At 33.5% G+C, this 19,729-nt stretch overlaps 2 protein-coding genes across 7 annotated transcripts in view; one reads left to right on the forward strand and one right to left on the reverse strand.

The window, feature by feature from the left end:
• Positions 1 to 282: 282 nt before the first annotated feature.
• WDR12 (WD repeat domain 12) lies at positions 283 to 19,671 on the reverse strand. 4 transcript variants are annotated; one of them, XM_074340462.2, is made up of 14 exons: positions 19,546 to 19,671; positions 18,787 to 18,852; positions 16,167 to 16,261; positions 13,366 to 13,460; positions 12,394 to 12,500; positions 11,385 to 11,500; positions 10,793 to 10,947; positions 9,444 to 9,489; positions 7,910 to 7,995; positions 3,736 to 3,876; positions 3,502 to 3,607; positions 3,203 to 3,335; positions 1,473 to 1,545; positions 283 to 645 (listed from the first exon to the last, which is right to left on the reverse strand). In XM_074340462.2, the coding sequence occupies exons 2-14, from the start codon at positions 18,825 to 18,827 to the stop codon at positions 568 to 570; spliced, it is 1,272 nt and encodes a 423-aa protein (XP_074196563.1). In that variant the 5' UTR covers positions 18,828 to 18,852; positions 19,546 to 19,671; the 3' UTR covers positions 283 to 567. The 4 variants fall into 4 exon arrangements, with proteins under 4 accessions (XP_074196563.1, XP_074196570.1, XP_074196559.1 ...); XM_074340469.2 differs by having other exon boundaries at positions 19,542 to 19,671; XM_074340458.2 differs by lacking the exon at positions 19,546 to 19,671 and adding an exon at positions 19,458 to 19,530.
• CARF (calcium responsive transcription factor) overlaps positions 19,549 to 19,729 on the forward strand; it is a 62,652-nt gene continuing 62,471 nt past the window's right edge. The window contains exon 1 of one of the 3 annotated variants that reach the window (XM_088793947.1): positions 19,549 to 19,656. The gene's annotated coding sequence lies outside the window, so the exon portion shown is untranslated. The remainder of the gene's footprint in view (positions 19,657 to 19,729) is intronic. The other 2 variants (XM_088793948.1, XM_088793951.1) reach the window with 2 other exon arrangements.

Raw genomic sequence — 19,729 nt, forward strand, 5'->3', positions numbered from 1 at the left:
TACCATAAATCTGTATGAAGTTTCTAAAGGATTCTGACATATCTTTAATATGAAGTACTTCAGTTAAAATATTTCAACATTCTTAATAAATTGGCAATATCTACACGTTTTAATGTTCTGAGTATCTAGAAAGTCTTATTATAGTTAGGCATCACTTATTTTACCAAAATCAAACTGTATTTCTAATTTTTTTCTGTATTAAAATTTATTAGGTTTTTAAAAACAGCCAACTTTAAAAATGTTAAGTTTCTCCATCAGAAATAAATTTCTGGACAATTACTGTATTTTTAATATATGCTTTTATAGTATTTCAAAAGCAAATCTTAATTTAAAACAGTACCTTTAAAAAGAAATGAAAAACTCAATTTAATTTCAAGAGTTTGCATAAGGTAGAGAATGCAGGTCACATTTTATATTTTATAAACACAAACTGCTATATAATAAATACAAAATAAAGAAAAATGACAGTGATAACTATTATCAAGGTGATCTGCATTGATGTAATCTGAGGAATATACCAGTCACATTTATAGAAATAATCTCTGTAGTCAAATTCAGCATTCATTTTCATGCCCCAACATGGGAAGTGGTAGGTGAGTATCTATAGGAATACAATTTATTGTCTGCTCCTCCACTCAGAAGTAACTGCATAAAGGGAGAGGAAAAAAAAAACAAAAAACACACACAAATAACAGTAAATACAGTTATTTCAGACAATAACTAAACCTAAGTAAAAAATGGTGATTCTGTTACAGAAAGAATTATGGATAAGCAGTCAACTTGCATTGTGAGTTAATGCTTAAATGGACGGATCACATCAATTTTCACTACTGTTTTACAATATAGTACATTAAAACTTAAAAAGTGGTTATTTGAATTTGGTTAAGGTGTAACATGCTATTGTACCGTCTATGAAGTATTTGCTAAGAAATGTAATAACATTAAAAAGTTTGAAAGGTAATATAGTTTTGCCTATTTAAGAAAATTAAGTTTTTGAAAGATAGTACATTAGTTATTTGTGGGTAAATGGCTATTACAAATCATTCAAGTAGTCCTAGGACCTATATTTGAAAAGAGTTCTTAGGCATTAAAAGCTTATATATATATATATATATAAACATAATTAAATTGTAATTCTTTAAACATTTTATAATCTAGATTTTTTATATAAGATTTTTCTAAATGGGAACTACTTTGATCCAATTAGTCTAAAGGAGCAACTTTATGGACTTAAAACATTTCATTAAAATACTTCTGAGAAAAAAGCTGCTTCAAAGTTTTCAAATTTTACTATTCCTAATATTAAAGGACAATTTGTTTTGAGATGTGAGATTTTATGAATATTAAGGGAAATTTAGAATATAAAATTATAAATATCAGGTATATTGAAACTATTAACTCTGCAAACACAAATACCAGATTTATTCTAATAATATATTTTCCTCTTCACCAGATAACTAATAAATCCTTACCCCTGTGTCTGTCCAGTCCACACTCAGAACTTTGTCTTCATGAGCAGCCAAATCATAGAGAGGAGCCTTACAACTGAAAGATGAAAATATTAACATGTTATATGCATTTCATAGTATTAAAACAAACATGAATAATCACTTACACTTTTCTGCAAACTTTAGTTTACCATCCTTGCCCCAATAACCACTTAATATTAAAATTCTGAATATTTACTTAACCACCTCTTCTGTATTCCTTATATCATTAGTAGGCAACAGAGATTTACCACAGCAAATATATTCGGGAAAAATGCTATTTATTTAGAAAACTTTGTAATTAGGCCCATTTTCACACTTTCATGACTACTTTATTTTTACCTCCAAATCATGGCTTTATATACCCTTTATCAATCTATATGCTGATAATTCCCAAGTTTATATGTTTAGCTTAAACTCCTCCCGTGAGTTTGTCATGTACATCCAGTTAGCTGATACCTGGATGTGTTATGGGCACTACAAATTTAAAACAACCAAAACAAAACCCTTGATTTGCTCTCATAAGCATCTTTTTTCTATTTCCCATCACAGTAATTGCTCAGGCAGAAAATATGGGTATTATCCTAGAATTCTATCTCCATATTTATGAGCCAATCCTGCCAAAGATCTCTCTTCAAAATATACCTAAAATTCAACCACTTATCGCTAATGTTACCCCCATAGTCCAAATCACTGTTCTTTTTCTCTTGAATTACAATAAAGGCCTCTCTGCTTTCATTCTTGTTAGCCTGCTCAAAAACTTCCAAAGCCTTCCTCATCACACTTAGAATGAAACCCAAATTCCTTATCAGCCTTACAAGGTCTTGCTCAGTAAAACCACTAACCTGCCCCATGGCCCACCCCTTTCTCTTCCTTGCTTACTCCACTGAATCAACATTGGCTTTCCTGCTATTTTGTCAATATGCCAAGATTTTCCCCATTGTATCCGCTTTCCCTCTGCTATGATATGTGCATGGGTCTTCACATTGTTCAATTAACTACTAGAATATATCACTTTCAAAGAGAGGCCTTCCCCAAAGAAGTGTCCCTTTACTCTGCTTTACTCTCATCACAGCACTTACTGTTATCAGAAACTATATGCTAATTGTTATACAAAGGATCCAATGAAAATGTATGTACCTTCTAGATATTAATAAATCATGTAGTATAAGGATATTAGAAAACAGATTTAAGGTAAACAACAAATTTGGTTAATGCCACTCGTAAAAATATGTAAATAAATTGTGTATGCATTTTATTGGGGGCACTCTGCATATAGTATCATAGCACTAGCCCATGAGTAAGAAAGAAACCTTTATTATCCAGTTATCTTTAAAAATATGTATTTTTATTTAACTTTCTATTAACATATAACTTATAATTTGATCACAGTTCCATTTATTCAGAGACTACTGGCCTTCTACTTCTGTAGTTATATTTACATTAAGGTTAGGATAATTTTTCTAAACTATTTTTCCGTTTTATGTAACAAGGTCAAAAAGATGGATTTTATAAACTTGTGACTTTTTTCTTTTTTTGGCAAATGATAAACTATCACAATTCAGTTCTTTCAGATTGTAAAAAGCAACATTATTAATATGAAAATTCCTTTGATCCTCACTTTTCTTTTTGATAATCAATATTTATTATTTCAGTATTCATTTCGTTTTCTCTGTATACAACAGGCAATTGACGTATTTCTAAATAGGATTTACCTCCTTGTATCCCACAGCTTGACAATGTTATCCAAAGAACCTGAAATCAGCTGCTGCTCGTGGGTAGGAGACCACTTTACTGCAGTGACCCAGCCTGTATGTGAGGTTAAGGACAGCGACACCAGAGAACCATCTGAAAAAAAGCAAAAAAGATAACAATTATTGAATTTTAGAAAAGGGAAGCTGGCAGAACAAATTAAAAAAAAAACTGTAGAAAATTATCTTTTTATACATAAGTCTAGTGAGAAGAAATTGATGTTATTTACACATATTTTTCCTCCAGTGGTTTACACACTCACCTTTAGTTCGGGGATCCCACAGTCTGATGTGCCTGTCTGTGCTTCCAGAAGCTAATCGTTTACAAAGCGGAGAATAGGATATACAATTAAACACTTTATTTCCTGTCTGGAAAAAAACACAAAAAATAGAGGGAAGGACAGTAAACCATGGTGGGCTACAAGGAATCATCTCTAGACGTATATCATTTAAAAGCTCAAAGTTAATCAGAGAACCACTGACTTTGTAAGTCTTACCAAAGTTGACTTAAGACTGCCAGATTCAACATCCCATACTCTGATTGTGTGGTCCCAAGATGCACTGCAGATTTCTTCAGCATCTGACCAGAGAACTGAGGAAATTGCTTCCTTGTGGCCAGAGAGGGTCACTATGGGAGTCTAGAAATGAGACATCCAAAAGGGAAAGCATTTTCAGTTTAGAGTAATTGAAAGAGTAACAGTAGTTATTACTTCTGAAGCTCATATGCTACATAGTTTGTCAGGTGCTTTGGCTTTCATATCCTGCCTTATTTCTTCTTTACATCAAGACAGATATTTCTGTTTCTGTTTTTTAGATGAAGATAGTGAAGCTGAGAAAGATTACTTGCCCAAGGTCAAAGTTTATAACCCACATATTTAAGTTTGAACCCAAATATTTCTCCAAAGTTTGTAGTTCTTCCACTATAGTCTGCTGCTTCCTCATCTGTTCTACTTTTCATTTTGAGGAGTATTAATATTAACATTAACTCAATTCTTTCAGTTGCCAAATATGTTATATGTAGAAGTTAGTAGATAAAGCTCTGGGATCAGGTCTAGTTTTGAGTAAAGGGATTGCCATTTTCTACATGACTCTTACAGGTAAATTACTTTCAATAGGTCCACTGTATGTCCTTAGCATCCAACCTTTTAAATAATGTCTGTGGCTCATTTAATACTCCAAAATCTCTACTGTCTCTCTCAAATTAAAATCCCCAAACTAGGTATAGTGCCTGTCTTAAATATAAGGAACATGTGAGAAATGGAAATAATTCTGAAATGAGGTAATTTACTTTTGTAACTGTTACAGTTAGCCTCCTTAAATATTATTACCTCATCTACAATATGAAAGGGTTATACTATAATAGATAAGAGATCAGCAAAGTTTTTTGGTAAAGGTTCAGAAAGTAAATATTTTAGCTTTTCCAAGCCACATATAGTCTCTGTTGCATTATCTTCTTTGTTTTGAAAACCTTTTTAAAATGTAAAAATCATTCTTAGCATTCGGCAGCACAAAATAGGCCATAGCCAAACTGGCTATTGGGTTCTAGTTTGCCAACTCCTGGACCAAATGATTCCTAAGGGCTCTCCTTCCAGCTTTAAAATTTTCCTGAAAGAAGTAAAGGAATCTCATATAGAAGCCTATCCACAATTTATTATAGCAGTTTTATTAATGACTGTAAAACTGGAAATAACCCAAATATCCTTCAACTGATGAGTGATTAAATCAATTGTTGTATATCTATACAATAGAATACTACTCAACTTTAAACGAATAAACCATTATAACCAATAACCTAAATGAATCTCTTCCACCATCCCTCAAAAAAACTGGGGGGAGGGTGAACCTCAAATACATTTTGCTGTGTGAAAAAAAAGCCAGATGCAAAAGTCTACATACTGTATGATTCTACTTAGATGATATTCTGGAAAAAGAAAAATTATATGAATGAAGAACCGATCAGTGGTTGCAGGGGGTAGAAGGGAAGGGATGACTATCAATGGGCAACACAAGTTTTAGGTGGTGACGAAGTGTTCTGTATCTTGATTATGTAGTAGTTATATTCTATGCATTTATCAAAATTCAAGCGATATACACCAAAAAGAGTGAATTTCCTACATGTAAACTTTTTTAAAAAGGTAGTAAAGTTACTGTTACTTTCGCATTGTTACTGCAAACTCCAGTAGAGCAATACTGTTGAGAAAAAAGTGATTTTGAGAGAAAACCTTACTGCGTATTAATGTATGAAACAAATAACAAATTAACTGATTGGCAGCATTACTCATATTAATACAAATCAAGTACTAGATAGAAATCCAGAAAGAGAATATTTTTGATATTTGTCTTTTATCATTTTGGTCTTAAAAATCCAACCTTTTCTATTATTTCTAATTGCAGCACAATTTTCACTTCAAATGGCACTTCAAAGGTTTCTAAAATAACCTATGGGAAAGTGAATATATTATGATTTCTCTCAAATAACATCAACAATGGATGCAAGCTTATAAAAGTATATACCTAAAAACAGAAGTTATCAGCAAGGCACTCAGTGGGAGAAAATGCTTATAATAACATATATCCAGCAAAGATTTTGAAACCAGAATACATAAAGAATTCTTACAAATCAATGAGAAAAAGATAGGCAACTTTTGAAAAATGGGCTAAAAACATGAATAGGCACTTCATAATTTAGATATCAAAGGGCTGGGATTTAAATTCCACTGCACATAACCAGAAGTCTATAAATGATATACTTTGTAAAAGTAAGTAAATGTAAACATACATTATGTGGGAAAATAAAATCAGTTATGGTGTTAAACAATTGACCATATCAAGTACTGGTAAGCATGTGAAGTAACTCTCTCATGCTCTGTCAGGGGGAGTATAAACTGATACAACTATCTGGGAAAACTTTTTGGCAGTATCTAACATTCAAAAACCTGAACTTGTGCATGCCCTGTGACCCAGCAATTCTACACATGCAGAAATGACTGCATGTGTAGGTGCATCAAAAAACAAGTGTAAGAACTTACTTAGCAACTTTATTTATGGTGGTCAAAACTGGGAACAACTTAAATGTCCATCAAAAGAACAGATAAATTCTGGTATATTCATACAATGGAATACTATATATTAATGAGAAGAACCCTTACATGCAGCAGCATGAAAGGAATCTCATAGATACTACAAAGGTGAACCTAATCTAGGATGAGTAAGTCACAACTTACTTTGGAGGCTACTGATTGCATCTAGGAGGTTGGTAATTCTCAATGTTTTGATTTGGATAGTGATTACGTAGGTGTTTATAAAACTACCGTGTTTCCCCGAAAGTACGACCTAGCCGGACCATCAGCTCTAATGCATCTTTTGGAGCAAAAATTAATATGAGACCCGGTCTTATTTTACTATATACCATAAGACCTGGTCTTGGATATGATATAATACCGGGTATAATATAATATAATATAATATAATATAATATAATATAATATAATATAATATAATACCAGGTCTTATATTAATTTTTGCTCCAAAAGACACATTAGACCTGATGGTCCAGCTAGGTCTTATTTTTGGGCAAACACGATAAAAATTCATTGAGCAGTACAATTATCTACATGTATGCCAAACTTCAATTAAAAGAAAGGTTAAAGAAAAGCTACTTTCTGTGTAAAACATTTTTAAAATTCAGGAAATCTTCTCAGATATATTTAAAGGCTGATCAGGGATATGCATCAATAAATTACCACTGGCACAATATCCAATTAGGAAGGTATTTACAACTTTAATTTGTCCTACCAGACTAAGTGATAAGGAAGCTGAGCTGCTGCCAGATCATTTCTCTTGTAATTCAGCAGTCCATGTTTAAATGTGTTAAGAAATTATAAATCACCACTTTCTGTTAGAACCAGTAAATGCTATTGTTTATTTTATTTTACATGAGTTTGATGAATCATTTATGATCACACTTTATCCTCATTTTCAATAATTGTTGTTAAGGTATCTTATTATTGGTAATTACAAGAAATAGTGTGCAAATGTGTGCTTAATTTATTGCACATTCATTACAGTTGTAGAAAATAAATGAAAAATGTTTTCTTGAACCTAACTCAGTATTGCCCTTATCATTAAGTATATGAATACAGGTCAGATCATATTATGACAAGTATCTTCCTAACTTAACAGAACAAGAATATAGATGAAATTTTTTAGTTTGCTTTAATTAGATCTAGTAGCTAAATGATGGAATCAAAATCCCAATTAAACTCTTGATTTCTAGTTGTAGATATAAGTAGCATCCCTAGTGAGAATTCCATCCTCAATGTATGAAACAATATTATTAAACAGTCATGAGATGCTTCATTTTAGTGTAAGCTTTAACAACTGAAACATCTTACTTCAAAATACACTAGATCAAATATAACAGCTAAATAATCAACCCAGCAATCTGTAATCCTGACTCAATGCCACTATGTTCAATGTCTCAGATAAATGTAGCATAGTACAGCAGTATTTATAATAAAAATTTACAAATTTGCTGAAAGAAAACCTAATTATGGTTGAAGCAACAAGTCAAGACAAAAGGAAATTTAAATAGGAAAGGCTGTATTAAATCGCCGTGTATTTGTCAATACAGACCTAAGCCAAGTATAGTCAGTTCTCACAAATACTTACCCGTGTTAGTCCCAGTTGCTCTGTTTTCTGTTTCTTTCTTGGTCGATTTGTAGATTCCTCCATTTCCTCTTCTTCATCTGTAGGGACTGGATCAGATAATTAGATTTGATATTTTTAAAACTTATGGTAAATATTAATTGCAGATAGTCTCAAATTCGTACATTTCTGGGTCTATACTTTCTTTGTATTATCTCAACTGGCTAGGGAACATCTAGATATTCCTCCTTATTTTGGTTAACAGAAAATTATACATAAAAACAACACGTGGCTACCAATCTTCCGAAAGAAGAAAGCAAAAAGTAAAGTACATTAAAATCCTAGACTCTCACCAGTTTGACATCTTGCTATGTCTTTAAGATCACCATTATGAATATTCATTACTTTACCATAGCTATGAAAAATTGCCTCATAGATTGTAGTTCAACCAGATTGTATTTATATTATGAAGAAGGAAATGTCACACGTTAAAAGGACATATATTCCAGCCATGTTTATTCTTTTCTAATCACAAATTAGAAGTGTTTCATGGATAGTTAACTTTTGTTTGATTTTTTAAAAAAATATCTTTGTTACACATCTTTTGGCCAAGTAGTAAACCCAGATGGAAAATCAATGTTTTGTAACTATTTTATGAATGTTAAAAGTTTTTCCCAAACTAGACTATAAATGCCTTAAATCATACACATTTCTCATTTACCCAGAACTATCAAAAATTAAAACATTCCACAAAGGGAAAAATGTATAAACTAACCACCTTCTGTCTCAAAACTGTTTTAAGCATTTTTGGAAAAATCAACTAAAATGGATTATATATTTCCTGCCATCTTATGTATAATTACTTAAAACTCTTAAGCTTTTCCTGATCCCCCCAACTCTACTTTGTGAACGTGTTTAGGGTATTATACTGTAATACAGCAATTATCTCAGAAGTAACAGGTACTCTGATATGTTTACCTGTGCAATAAATAATTCTATATTATTTTTACAACTTAAATATCCGTGGGATTTTTTCCTCTTTTCTTCGTTCAGTGTCTTCTTACTACTATCAATGCACCTTCCTCTAGAAATCCTGCCTCCTCCTTCCTCCTCCTATAATTGTTCCTTCTAATCTATATTTTCAAAGTAAGAAGAATGGTAAAATTGCATTAAAAGTTTGTTTGTTTTAAAGTAAGCCAGCTTAACTAAGAAATTTCTCTAACAGTTTAAAGTGTATCCAAATTACTCAGAAGGTATTTTTGTTCATTTCCAGGTTCCTGAATAAGGGAACTCCGAGAACGAAGGCAGTTGTCCCATTGCACCATACATGTTGTTGACATAGCAGTTCAGTGACATTGTCCAATAAATAAGGGGACAGTAGGATAGAATTACATTTTGAAACACAAAAAAATATACTAATTTTTCTCTATACTATGCTCCTTTGTGTCCTAAAAAGCCCTGGTCCATTTTAATGGCAAAATATGGGTTAAAAGCATTCTTTCACTGAAATTCTTGAAATATCATTAATAAGTCAAAGTAAAAGAAATATGTGATTTACCTGTAGACCAGATCTTTAGCATCTTATCCCAGGAGCCACTGCAAAACTAAACAGATATATATGAAGGAAAAAAGAGTGCATACTATAATCCATCATATTATTTGCCTTGTTTTTTTCTATTTAATAACTTAAAACCTTAACTTTGCTCTGAAATTTTTACTACTATGGTACCATCTGCCTGTCTTCCTAGTCTTCTGAAAGTTGTACCCTCAATCTCATGGCAACTGAAGGAGCTGCCATTTTCACGTGGCCCTGTGCCCTGGCCATAGTTGCTTAAATCAGGGTGGACAACTGACCTACACTGTACCAATAGGCCTCATTCTCCTTCAGGACCTTTTTTTGAACACTTGTGTTCCAGAGGGTTGAAGTTACTTTTTCCAGGGACAGATGGTACAGGATGTAAAACCTTAGAATATTGAAGGCCAGGTTTTATTGCCATGTGGAGAGCCAGTTTAAGGTAAGTGAGAATAAAGTCAACTAGGGTAGACAAGAAACGGAGAATGTGTGCTAGCCACATTCAAGCCTCCACTCCCCGGTTCCTAAGACCCAAATGCCTCATTACCCTGCTCATCATGTGGTTGTTTGCTCCTCACTTGGATCTCACAAACTTTAAACTGAAAAAAGTACAAGTCTTGTCTTATAGCCACGACAGGGTACAGTTAATTCACTTAAGTTTGGACTCGGCAACAAGTCAACCTTTATGGCTTAATAATCATAAATCTTTAACTCTGAATGCATCACATGTCCTCTGTTATGTTAACTGGTGAAGAAATGATGAAGAAACACTCTTAAATCCAGAATCCGCCATTGTGGTTTAGGGACTTTTCAAATGGTAAGAGTTTATAATTTCTCAGAAGTTAATAGAGTTGCCCTCAGGTTTGTTTCCTTTTAACTTGTACCATTTTGTCATGATAAAGAGTACATCAGCAATAATATTAACCTATATTAATCAGCCTATATTAACACTAACCTTAGTGTAAGCTAAGGCTTATTAGATGATCAACTAGACTTTTTTTTTCAACTAGACACTTTCAATTGATGACAGCACCATGAGTAGCTGAAAGATTAAAAATGTCAATCACTGTTATTTAAGAAGGTTACAGAAAGAAAGTGCTGGATTACCTGATTTCTTAAAATTTCTGCAATTAATATGAAAGTTCTAAACCAGAGATACCAAGACTAAGGAAGTGAATCTCTGTCTTTTATTGTATGAGTATTTACTTTTTGATTTGAAATCACATTCTTTGGTCACCAATTCTTATAAAAGTAGGCAAATCACAATGAACATAATTAGAAAAAAATTTTTTGCATATAAGTTCAAAGTCTAATTCAACACAGTAGTAACTTACTTTAGTTCCTGTGCTATCAACAGCTATAGAATCCACACTTCCAGCATGACCTCTGCAGCAGTGTAGGGCTTTTACTTTGTTTCTCTCTACATTCCACTCCCATAAGAGTATAGTCTGATCCATAGAGGCACTCAGTAGTAGGCAAGACAAATTATCTGAGGAAAGAAGAATAAGAAACAAATCAGTTCAAAAAAGTTAAATATTGTATTCTGAAACTGAAGAATTGAATTTATTGTTGTTGAGAAAAATGTAAAAACATAAAAAAACAACTCATATAGCCAGCTTGGAAAGAAAGCTAACTTAAGGTATAAAGGGAAGATTCTTTAAAAATACTCTAAAACATAAGTTTAACATACTCAATGTTAACTTGAAAATGTATTATAATTTTAGTAAGGATTCACTTCTATTAACTTATGAATTTTTTTATATATTCGTAATCCTTTTCCTCTTGAACACTATATTTTTACAAGACCTCAAAATAACTGAGGCACGAGACATTTCCTACCCTGTCCACGTTCTGCCCTCAGACTGAAAATGGCTTATTTCCAGTTCTCTGTCCAGGATGATTCCTCTCAGTTTCAGCAGTCCTTACCTTTTTTCACCCAGGCCACATCTTTTACAACATCTGTATGTCCCACAATTGTCATTATTGACTTCCCTTCCAAGGACCAGATCCGAGAAGTCTTATCATAAGAACCAGTCAAGATCCTGAGGGGAAAAAAATCCAATGAAATACAAAAAGCAGCTTTTCCAAACTGAAATCAATTATGACAAAGTAAACCTTGAGGATTACACTTTTAAACTCTTCTTTAATATGAAGATTAAGATTTCAAAACACACTAGAGTAGATCAGAAGATGTTACATTTGGCTTTGCCTGACCTGCTAAAAATAAAAAATTACTGATGGACCCAATATTTCATTTTTATTATTGTTATAAACACTACAAGTCTTAGGAAAGCTAAGCAAATTGCTTGTAAAGCCTAACAGTCCTTTGTATTTAACCAATGAAAAACGATAAATAGAAAAAAACAGAAAAATCATTTACAGTAATATAAAAATAAAACCAGTAAAAGTAAAAGCAACTTTGTGTAATAACTTCAGGGAAACATTCTTTGGAAGTAAGCTCCCACTATATACCACTCCTGAAATATTTTTCTACAAGGCCAGTGAGCATTTGCTCAGAGCCATCCATATCTTGATTCTAGTCTGCCCTTTTTAGCCCTAAAATAGCATGATCTGCATATTCATGATAGTAGGCTAGGAGATCTATAGATGGCTATAAAAAGATTTTTTCCCCTCTATGAAACAAATTATATCCTTGGTCTTAAAAGCAACATACACAAATCAAACACCCTGACACTTGACTTGTTCAGAATACAAATGTCACTACAACATCTTGACACAGAAAACTGATTAATAGATATGTTTCTTCTCGACTACACTGAATGTAAAAATCTTTGGCATGGTCACTGATACAGATATCACAAATTACTTTTACAACGAACAGAGAAATCAGAGAAGAATATTCTCACAGTGCACTTAAAAAGATTGATGGAAGTGGCATGAGAAAACAGATACAAGAACATCTGTCTGGCAATACCATTCTTCTGCCCCTTTGATTGAACTGATCCAGTCATCGTGGAATAAGCATTGCTCTGGCTGAGGTGCGGTGTACTTCTCCACGTATTCTAGTTCCACAACCTCTTCCTAGTTACAGAGAGAAACCAGAAATCAATCAGGTGGTGTAGTTTTAAAATGGTAACTTATGAAGATAAAGGACCCGTTTAATGTATCTCCTTCATGTACGTCCCCTTCATAACCCAGAAAATTTGGAGCCACACAAAAGGTAAAAAACTTTATCTGATCTACACAGAGTAACAGTAAGAAATATTAATGACTTTGGAAAACTTATACTAAAAGTGGGAATAAAAGAATATAAGAAACTTTGAATTATAAAATCATAAAGGCATATTGTTAAATGGGTATAGAGCTTTTGTTTGGGATGATGAAAAAATTACGGAAGTGGATAGTAGTGATGATTGCATAAGAGTCAGAATGTAGTTAATGCCACTGAATTGTACACTTAAAAATGGTTAAAATGACACATTTTATGTATATTTTACCATAGTCCTAAAAATTGCACCCAAAATTATAAAAGCAATTATAAATTATATTTTAAGTTATAAGAGAGATATTAAGGAAAGTTTCAAAAGTAGAAGGGGGGAAATCATTATAAATCACAATAACCTAACCCATAATTTTTTATTACGTGCATAATCATTTTGTACACCTTTATTAATAGGAAATATATATTTGCTTTTCCCTTTCTTGACAATTCTTCCACAAATATGAAGGTATCTTTCTGTATTCATTCATCTGCATTTGTTGAATAATACATATTCAGAAGAGGGGATTTCAAAATTGAACATACAGAAACTGAAATTCAAATTTGTAGGAAAAAATAAAAGTATCTTGGTTGCTGATTTAGATTTAGGCTGATTTTAAATCCAGTTTACCTACATTATCTGATAATACCTTCCATAAAATACAGCAGGTAAGCATTTGAACTTACTGATGAGATGTTTTCCAGTTCCATGTGTTTGACCAAGGGCATTCGCAGAAACTGGCCCTTGATAAGGAAATCAAACTCCACATGTTTGTGGAACCCTAAAAAAAAAACACATAATACGATCATTACTCTTAGGCCCTGAAGTGGTATTGGCAGAGGTATGAGACCCCAAAACCAAAGGTACTTACTATCCCCCAGTGTGGCCTCTGAGTTTCTCCAGAATCCATGGCGTAATCAGGCCATGTATTCCAGTATACTATGTGATTTTTAAGAACATAAATACTTTGTTCTGTTGGTATGTTTTTGTTAGTTGTTGGTAATTAATTTTTTTAAAAACCTTTTTTTTCTATGAAAAATTTCAAACATATACATAAGAAGAAATAATATAATGAATCCCCATTCCCATCACACACTGACAATACTCACGGACAATCATCTATACTCCTCCCTCTACTCCCCCACTAGTTTATTTTAAAGCAAACCTCAAATATGGTTATCATTTTGTAAATGCTTTAGTGTATATCTCTAAATATAAGGACTTAAAAAAAAGTCACATGTTAAAATATTTAATATTTGTTTGAATATCAAAAGCCAATGTTCATATTTCCTTAATTCATAAAATATTTTTAGTGACCTTTTTAGAATCAGCATCCAAAGTCCACACCTTATATTTGATTAATGTTTTATTTAATCTTTTTATTTAATCTTTTACAGTTCCTTTCTTTCCCTTGCCATTCACTTATTTGTTGAAGAAACTGAGTATCTGTCTCTTAATATTTCTTACATGCTCAGTTTGTTTGACTACATTTCCACGTGTCCTTTAATATGTTCCTCTACCACCTATATACCCTGTACACAAGACAGACCTAAACACTTGGTGTTTGCTTTTTGGCGGGAAGTGCAAGAATACTTACAATATTGTATATTTCCTATTGTATCACACCAGGAAGCATGTTATCTCATTGTGTCTCTTTATGCTATTAAGCTCCACCTCTGGGCTCAGATGATGTCAATCTGATCCCATCCATCATGTTCTCTATCAGCCTTTTACCTTATTAATGGTTTTAACAGCTATTGATAATCACTACTTAAACCTGTTATTTCTTTTGGAGTTACAATATGCTACAAATTCTTCATTCTTTCTGCATTTATTAGATATAATCCTCCTGAAAGAATTCCCTCATTGACTATTTGGATTGTTACTTTTAAAAAATCTGAATAATTTGCATCTTCAACTCAAGAGCAATGACTCAGTTATTCAGTTTATACAAAAAGATAAACCAATGTTCATCTACAAGTTTAGAAAATATGCAACTATTTGGGTGACAACAAAAACCATATACTAGTATTGCAAAAGTTCTAATTGCAAAAATAATTCGTATTCTAGTTCCAAAACTTTTTCAATAGGTAGAATATATGACATTTTTGAAATTTAGAAAAGTAACTATGCATCAGAATCTCTATACATCCACGATGGAAGTAAAGACAAAGACCAGTAAGAAATGCTATGTGAATAGCTCTGAATCAAGAACTACAGCTTGCTACCGTTGTTTCCCTAAAAATAAGACCTAGCCAGACAATCAGCTCTAATGTGTCTTTTGAAGCAAAAATTAATATAAGACCCAGTCTTATTTTGCTATAATATAAGACCAGGTATTATATAAGACCCGGTCTTATATTAATTTTTGCTCCAAAAGACGCATTAGAGCTGATTGTCTGGCTAGGTCTTATTTTCGGGGAAACACACAGTAGCAATGGAAAGATTGCAGACCCTGTGCCACCGAAAACAGTTGTTCAAAAACATCATCTTATATTTAACAAAAAAGTTATGGGATTATTTGAAGATGAAGGAGAAAATATAGGCATTAGTTTATAACTTTCACCTCCCCATTCCTCCAACTAAGGTCGAATCAAAAAAGCTTTGAAATATTAGAAACATCTGCTTAAAAATATGCTTGCCTCTAAACGTGTCTCCATTGACAAATTTTGTTTTTAAAGATCACACTTTGTTATTTTTTAATTTTTTATGTTTAAATCTATTTTATTTATGGTTTTACTTTTTAAAACATATTATATAAAATTTCAAATATATGCAAAAGTAGAGAATAAGCCTTTTAATAAACGTTCATATACCTGTCACCCAACTCCAATGATCAATTTATGGCTAATCTTGGTTAACCACTATTTTTGCATACATTGTTCTTATTAATTTTATGGGCTAATAATTTATATTCACACCTAGCACGTGTTTAACATTTAAATCTTTGTAAATGTCTTACTTGAAACTCTTGCATGTTAACAAATGTTTGTTTTATCCATGAATTTTATGAATTCTAAAAACGTAAAAAAATACCAGTATTAATATTGACATTTGTTATTACACAACATAAATACTCAAATACTGATACTGCCACTTGCTTCGTAGAAATATAGCAAGTGGGGCCCAGCATCAAGATGCTTGTTCTATGCCTACCCAACTCAGCCCTCTTTAGCACAATCACAATGTCTTGATTACCTCTATATCATAACTATTATACTAAAATCTTTATTTATAAATCTCAACCACCTTATCTCCATATTGTCTTAAAAACAGATTAAACTGAAATATTTTCTGACAACTTTTATTTCAAAGCCTTTTTCAAAGTATCATATAGCAGGGAAACCCTTATGATTAATAAAGCTTCCCATTATAAAATGCATTATAAAATAAGGCCAAAAAAAGAAACAAAATTAAAAGGTGATTTATTTTAGTGTAGTTAGTGGTATCGTTCCCTCTCCTAACTTTTCAGAACATATATACCCACCATTTTTGGCCTCCAGCAATTTATTGATGATGTTACTAAGGTCAGCAATTTCAGAGGCTGCAGGGATTGAGAAGGGAACATCATCTACCGCATATCTATAAAAAGGAAATGAAATGTCAATATCAAGTCTACAGATATTTTAACGAATGTGAATTTATTCATTCAACAAACATTTACTAAGTACTATCTAATACATGCCAGACATTTTGCTACATGGGGTTGACAAAAATGAATTAAGACGTGGTCTCTGTTCTCAAAAAAAGGTGAAAGTCTGGTAATCAAATAAAATGAAACTATATAAAAACAATGTCATAATATATAAATTGGGAAAGCAAAGAAGCCGTAAGTCATTTCAACCACAGAAAAGGATGAGAGAGCAGGGTCTGAAAGGATGCACAAAGAAGATCGTTCTTAAGCTACATGTAGAAATGTGAGTTTTTGCCAGGTGAAAGGGGCAGACAGGAAGAAGGGGTGCAGGAAAGCAGGGAGAGCAGCAAAACAGTAGCTAAGAGTTACTAAACTGCCTATTCCAGAAACTGTGATTTTGCTCTAAATAGTGACCAAAGAAAAGATAGATAATAAATGTTGGGAAAATGTGGAGAAATTAAACCCTTATTCATTGCTGGTGGGAAATGTAAAATGGTAAGATTGCTTTGGAAACACCTGGCAGTTCCTTGAAAAGTTAAACATGGAATTACCATTTGATCTATGAACTGCACTCCTAAGTATATATCCAAGAGAAATGAAAATATATACACACAAAAACTTTTACATAAATGTTCACATCACCACTATTCATAATAGCCAAAAGGTTGAAACAACCTAAATGTCCATCAACTTGGATGGATGACCCCTGAAGCCAATCACAAAAGACCACATGTTATATAATCCCCCTTATATGAAATGTCCAGAACAGACAAATCTACAGAGACAGGAAGTAGATTAGTGTTTGCTTAGGGCTAATCTAATCAATTAGGGCTTAGGGCTTAGGGCTGAGGAATTGGAAGGACTGAAGGTAACAGTTAAAGGGTAATGAAACATGTTCTAAAATTGACTTGTAGTGATGGTTGCATAATTCTGCAAATATACTCAAAACCACTGAAATGGACACGTTACATATTAAATTCTATTGTATGTGAATTACATCTCAAAGTTGTTACCAAAAACAAAAAATTCCCATAAGGCCTGAATTAAGGCTGTATTTGTGAGGAATAGAAAAGTTTCAAAAGGTGTTAAGGCAGAATCTACAGGGCTCATCAAGTCATGCTACAATAAGTCTCTTTGCCACAGTGGTGGTGGGGTTTCAATCTTGTCAAAATGTAGATCTTGTCTAAATAAACAGGTCTGGGGTGGAGTCTGAGATTCTGCTTTTCCTAAGAAACTCCTAAGTTATGCTGATGTTGATGTTGAGTAGTAAGGCAATAATTATATATTTATCATGCCAAAAAAGCAGTTATTTAGATTCTCTAAAAGGTAAGAAAACCTAGAAATTAAATCTTTTCATGCTTCCTATCCCTTACCATTTTAGTCAGTAAAATGGGGTGGGGGAAGGTAGCAAAATTCACATGTACACAAATAAATATATTTGTAAATTATATACATATGTGTGAATAAAACTATTTTACCCCTTCATTTAATTGACCAGAATATATTTTTGGAGAATCTAAATATATATACACACACATATACGTGACATTATGTTATCTCTGGGGTTAAAATGCAGTGTTCTATTATTTGTTAATACTTCATGTGAGTCAACAATAATCTCAACAAAAATTTCAACTAGGAAAAATACAGTGGCCATGTTATTGCATCACCACATTTCATGAGATGTATGTAGACTAAGTATATATACTCATATGCATTGATAACACAATTTATGTGCACTGTAAGCAACAACACAAGAGGAGTGAATATGACTTACCAGGTCAACTCATAAAGCTACAAATATACCACAAGACATAATTAGATTTCAAATGAATGCTACAGACCTGGAGACTATTGGTAAAAATGTTTACGTATGTACATATATACATACACACATATATACACACATACATATACATCTATATAAATACACAAATCTGTTAACAACTGATCTCACTCTTATCAAAAATCAGTTCTACCAAACCTCTCTTTAGAGCTCCCCTTTCTAGCCTAGTTTAGGAAAGCATCGTCTATCACCTACTTAAAAAAAACCAAAAGATATTTTCAGAAATTGTGAAACACCACCAGCAGGCAGTCTGTAACGCTTTTGTCCTTTGCTCATTGTTAAATTACATTAAGTGCTTCATTCAGGAAACAAACCTAAAGCCCTGGAGGCCCCTCTACACTCACAATTCAAATTATACTGAGCCTGAGAAGCTAGGCAGAAAGGAGGTGATATCGGAGGTCGGTCCCTAAGAAATCCTGAAGGTACCACTTCCACGTGAGCGGAAAACACGCTCAAACAAGGAGTCCAGCAAAAAAAACAAAAGAAAAAAAAAGTGTGTGTGTGTGGGGGGGGAGGGGAACGTGAAAGTGAATACGGCAAAGACAACGAGGGATCCAGAAGGTCACACCGAAGGGGCCCTTGGAAAGGTTCCCAGGTAGGGGAGAGAAGGGGAGGGCGCGTACTTACTTCTTGTTGTCAGTGAAGAAGCGTGTCTGGAGCTGAGCCATGGCGGAGAGCACACGCAAGACTTGCCTACAGAAACGTACGGGGTAATGGTCAGACAACGGGTGCTCTGGTCCCTTAGGACTACAAAAAGAAGCAGCTCAAAATTAGACTGCACAGGAAAGCAGAACTGCAGTCCAAGACTTGGATTCCGCTTTCCCTCCTCAGGCCTCCTCACCAGAGAGAGACCACGAGGCTGTCCTTCTACCGAGACCCAGCCCACAAACATTAACTACCTATTCATAGATTTAGGAATCATCGATTAGGAAAGCATAATCTTAAAGACAGCATGTCCCTTTAATCGTTTTGGATTTCTTTTAATATACTTAGGCCTGTAAACGAGCATGAAGACACAGAAAGGCCCAATTCAAATCTGTTCTCTTTTTTTAAATTCAAGATGCTGTCTTTAGACCTGATACTTCAAACACAGCTCCTAGACACTACAACCCCCAGAAAGCGCTTCTCAGACGCTGTGACCACTGGGAATTGTAGTCTTTTGCCACGCCGCCCTCAGGATATCTTCCTTTCATTAACCTTCTCGATTCCAGCCCTATATCTATCATATTTTCTGTCTTTACTAAAGCCGTTCCGGGATTATTTTCTCACGCATAGTCCCAATCAGAACTTCACTCTACCGAGATTTTTCGTGGCCTCTCGCTTCTAGCTTCACGTTGGAAATCCTGATAAGAAGGAATATATATAAATAAAAAAAAGGAAACCTACAACGGTGGCCGATAGTGGTCTTATCGCATGGTAACGTGCTGCGCGCTCTCAGTGGGGGTGCGCCTGCGCATTGTGCTCGTCTCCATGGCGGGGCCTCGGAGCCAAGACGAGGTTGAGTAGACTCGTTTTGAATTTTCTCCCCTCTGCTCCAGCACTTTGTGGACTACCCTCCTCGCCCTGTAGG

The sequence above is a fragment of the Rhinolophus sinicus genome, chromosome 17 (genome assembly GCF_057876585.1).
Source record: "Rhinolophus sinicus isolate RSI-liver-muscle chromosome 17, RSI-T2T, whole genome shotgun sequence".
In the NCBI taxonomy this organism is placed as follows: domain Eukaryota; kingdom Metazoa; phylum Chordata; class Mammalia; order Chiroptera; family Rhinolophidae; genus Rhinolophus; species Rhinolophus sinicus.

Excerpts from the sequence above, each read along its gene's own strand:
- WDR12 (XM_074340453.2), bottom strand. The coding sequence starts at position 19,081 with ATGATTCCTAAATCTATGAATAG. Across the intron at positions 16,262-18,786 it reads TTCTTCACTGACAACAAGAA|ATATGCGGTAGATGATGTTC; the intron begins GTAAGTACGCGC and ends TCCTTTTTATAG. Across the intron at positions 11,501-12,393 it reads ATCAAAGGGGCAGAAGAATG|GATCTTGACTGGTTCTTATG; the intron begins GTATTGCCAGAC and ends TTTTCCCCTCAG.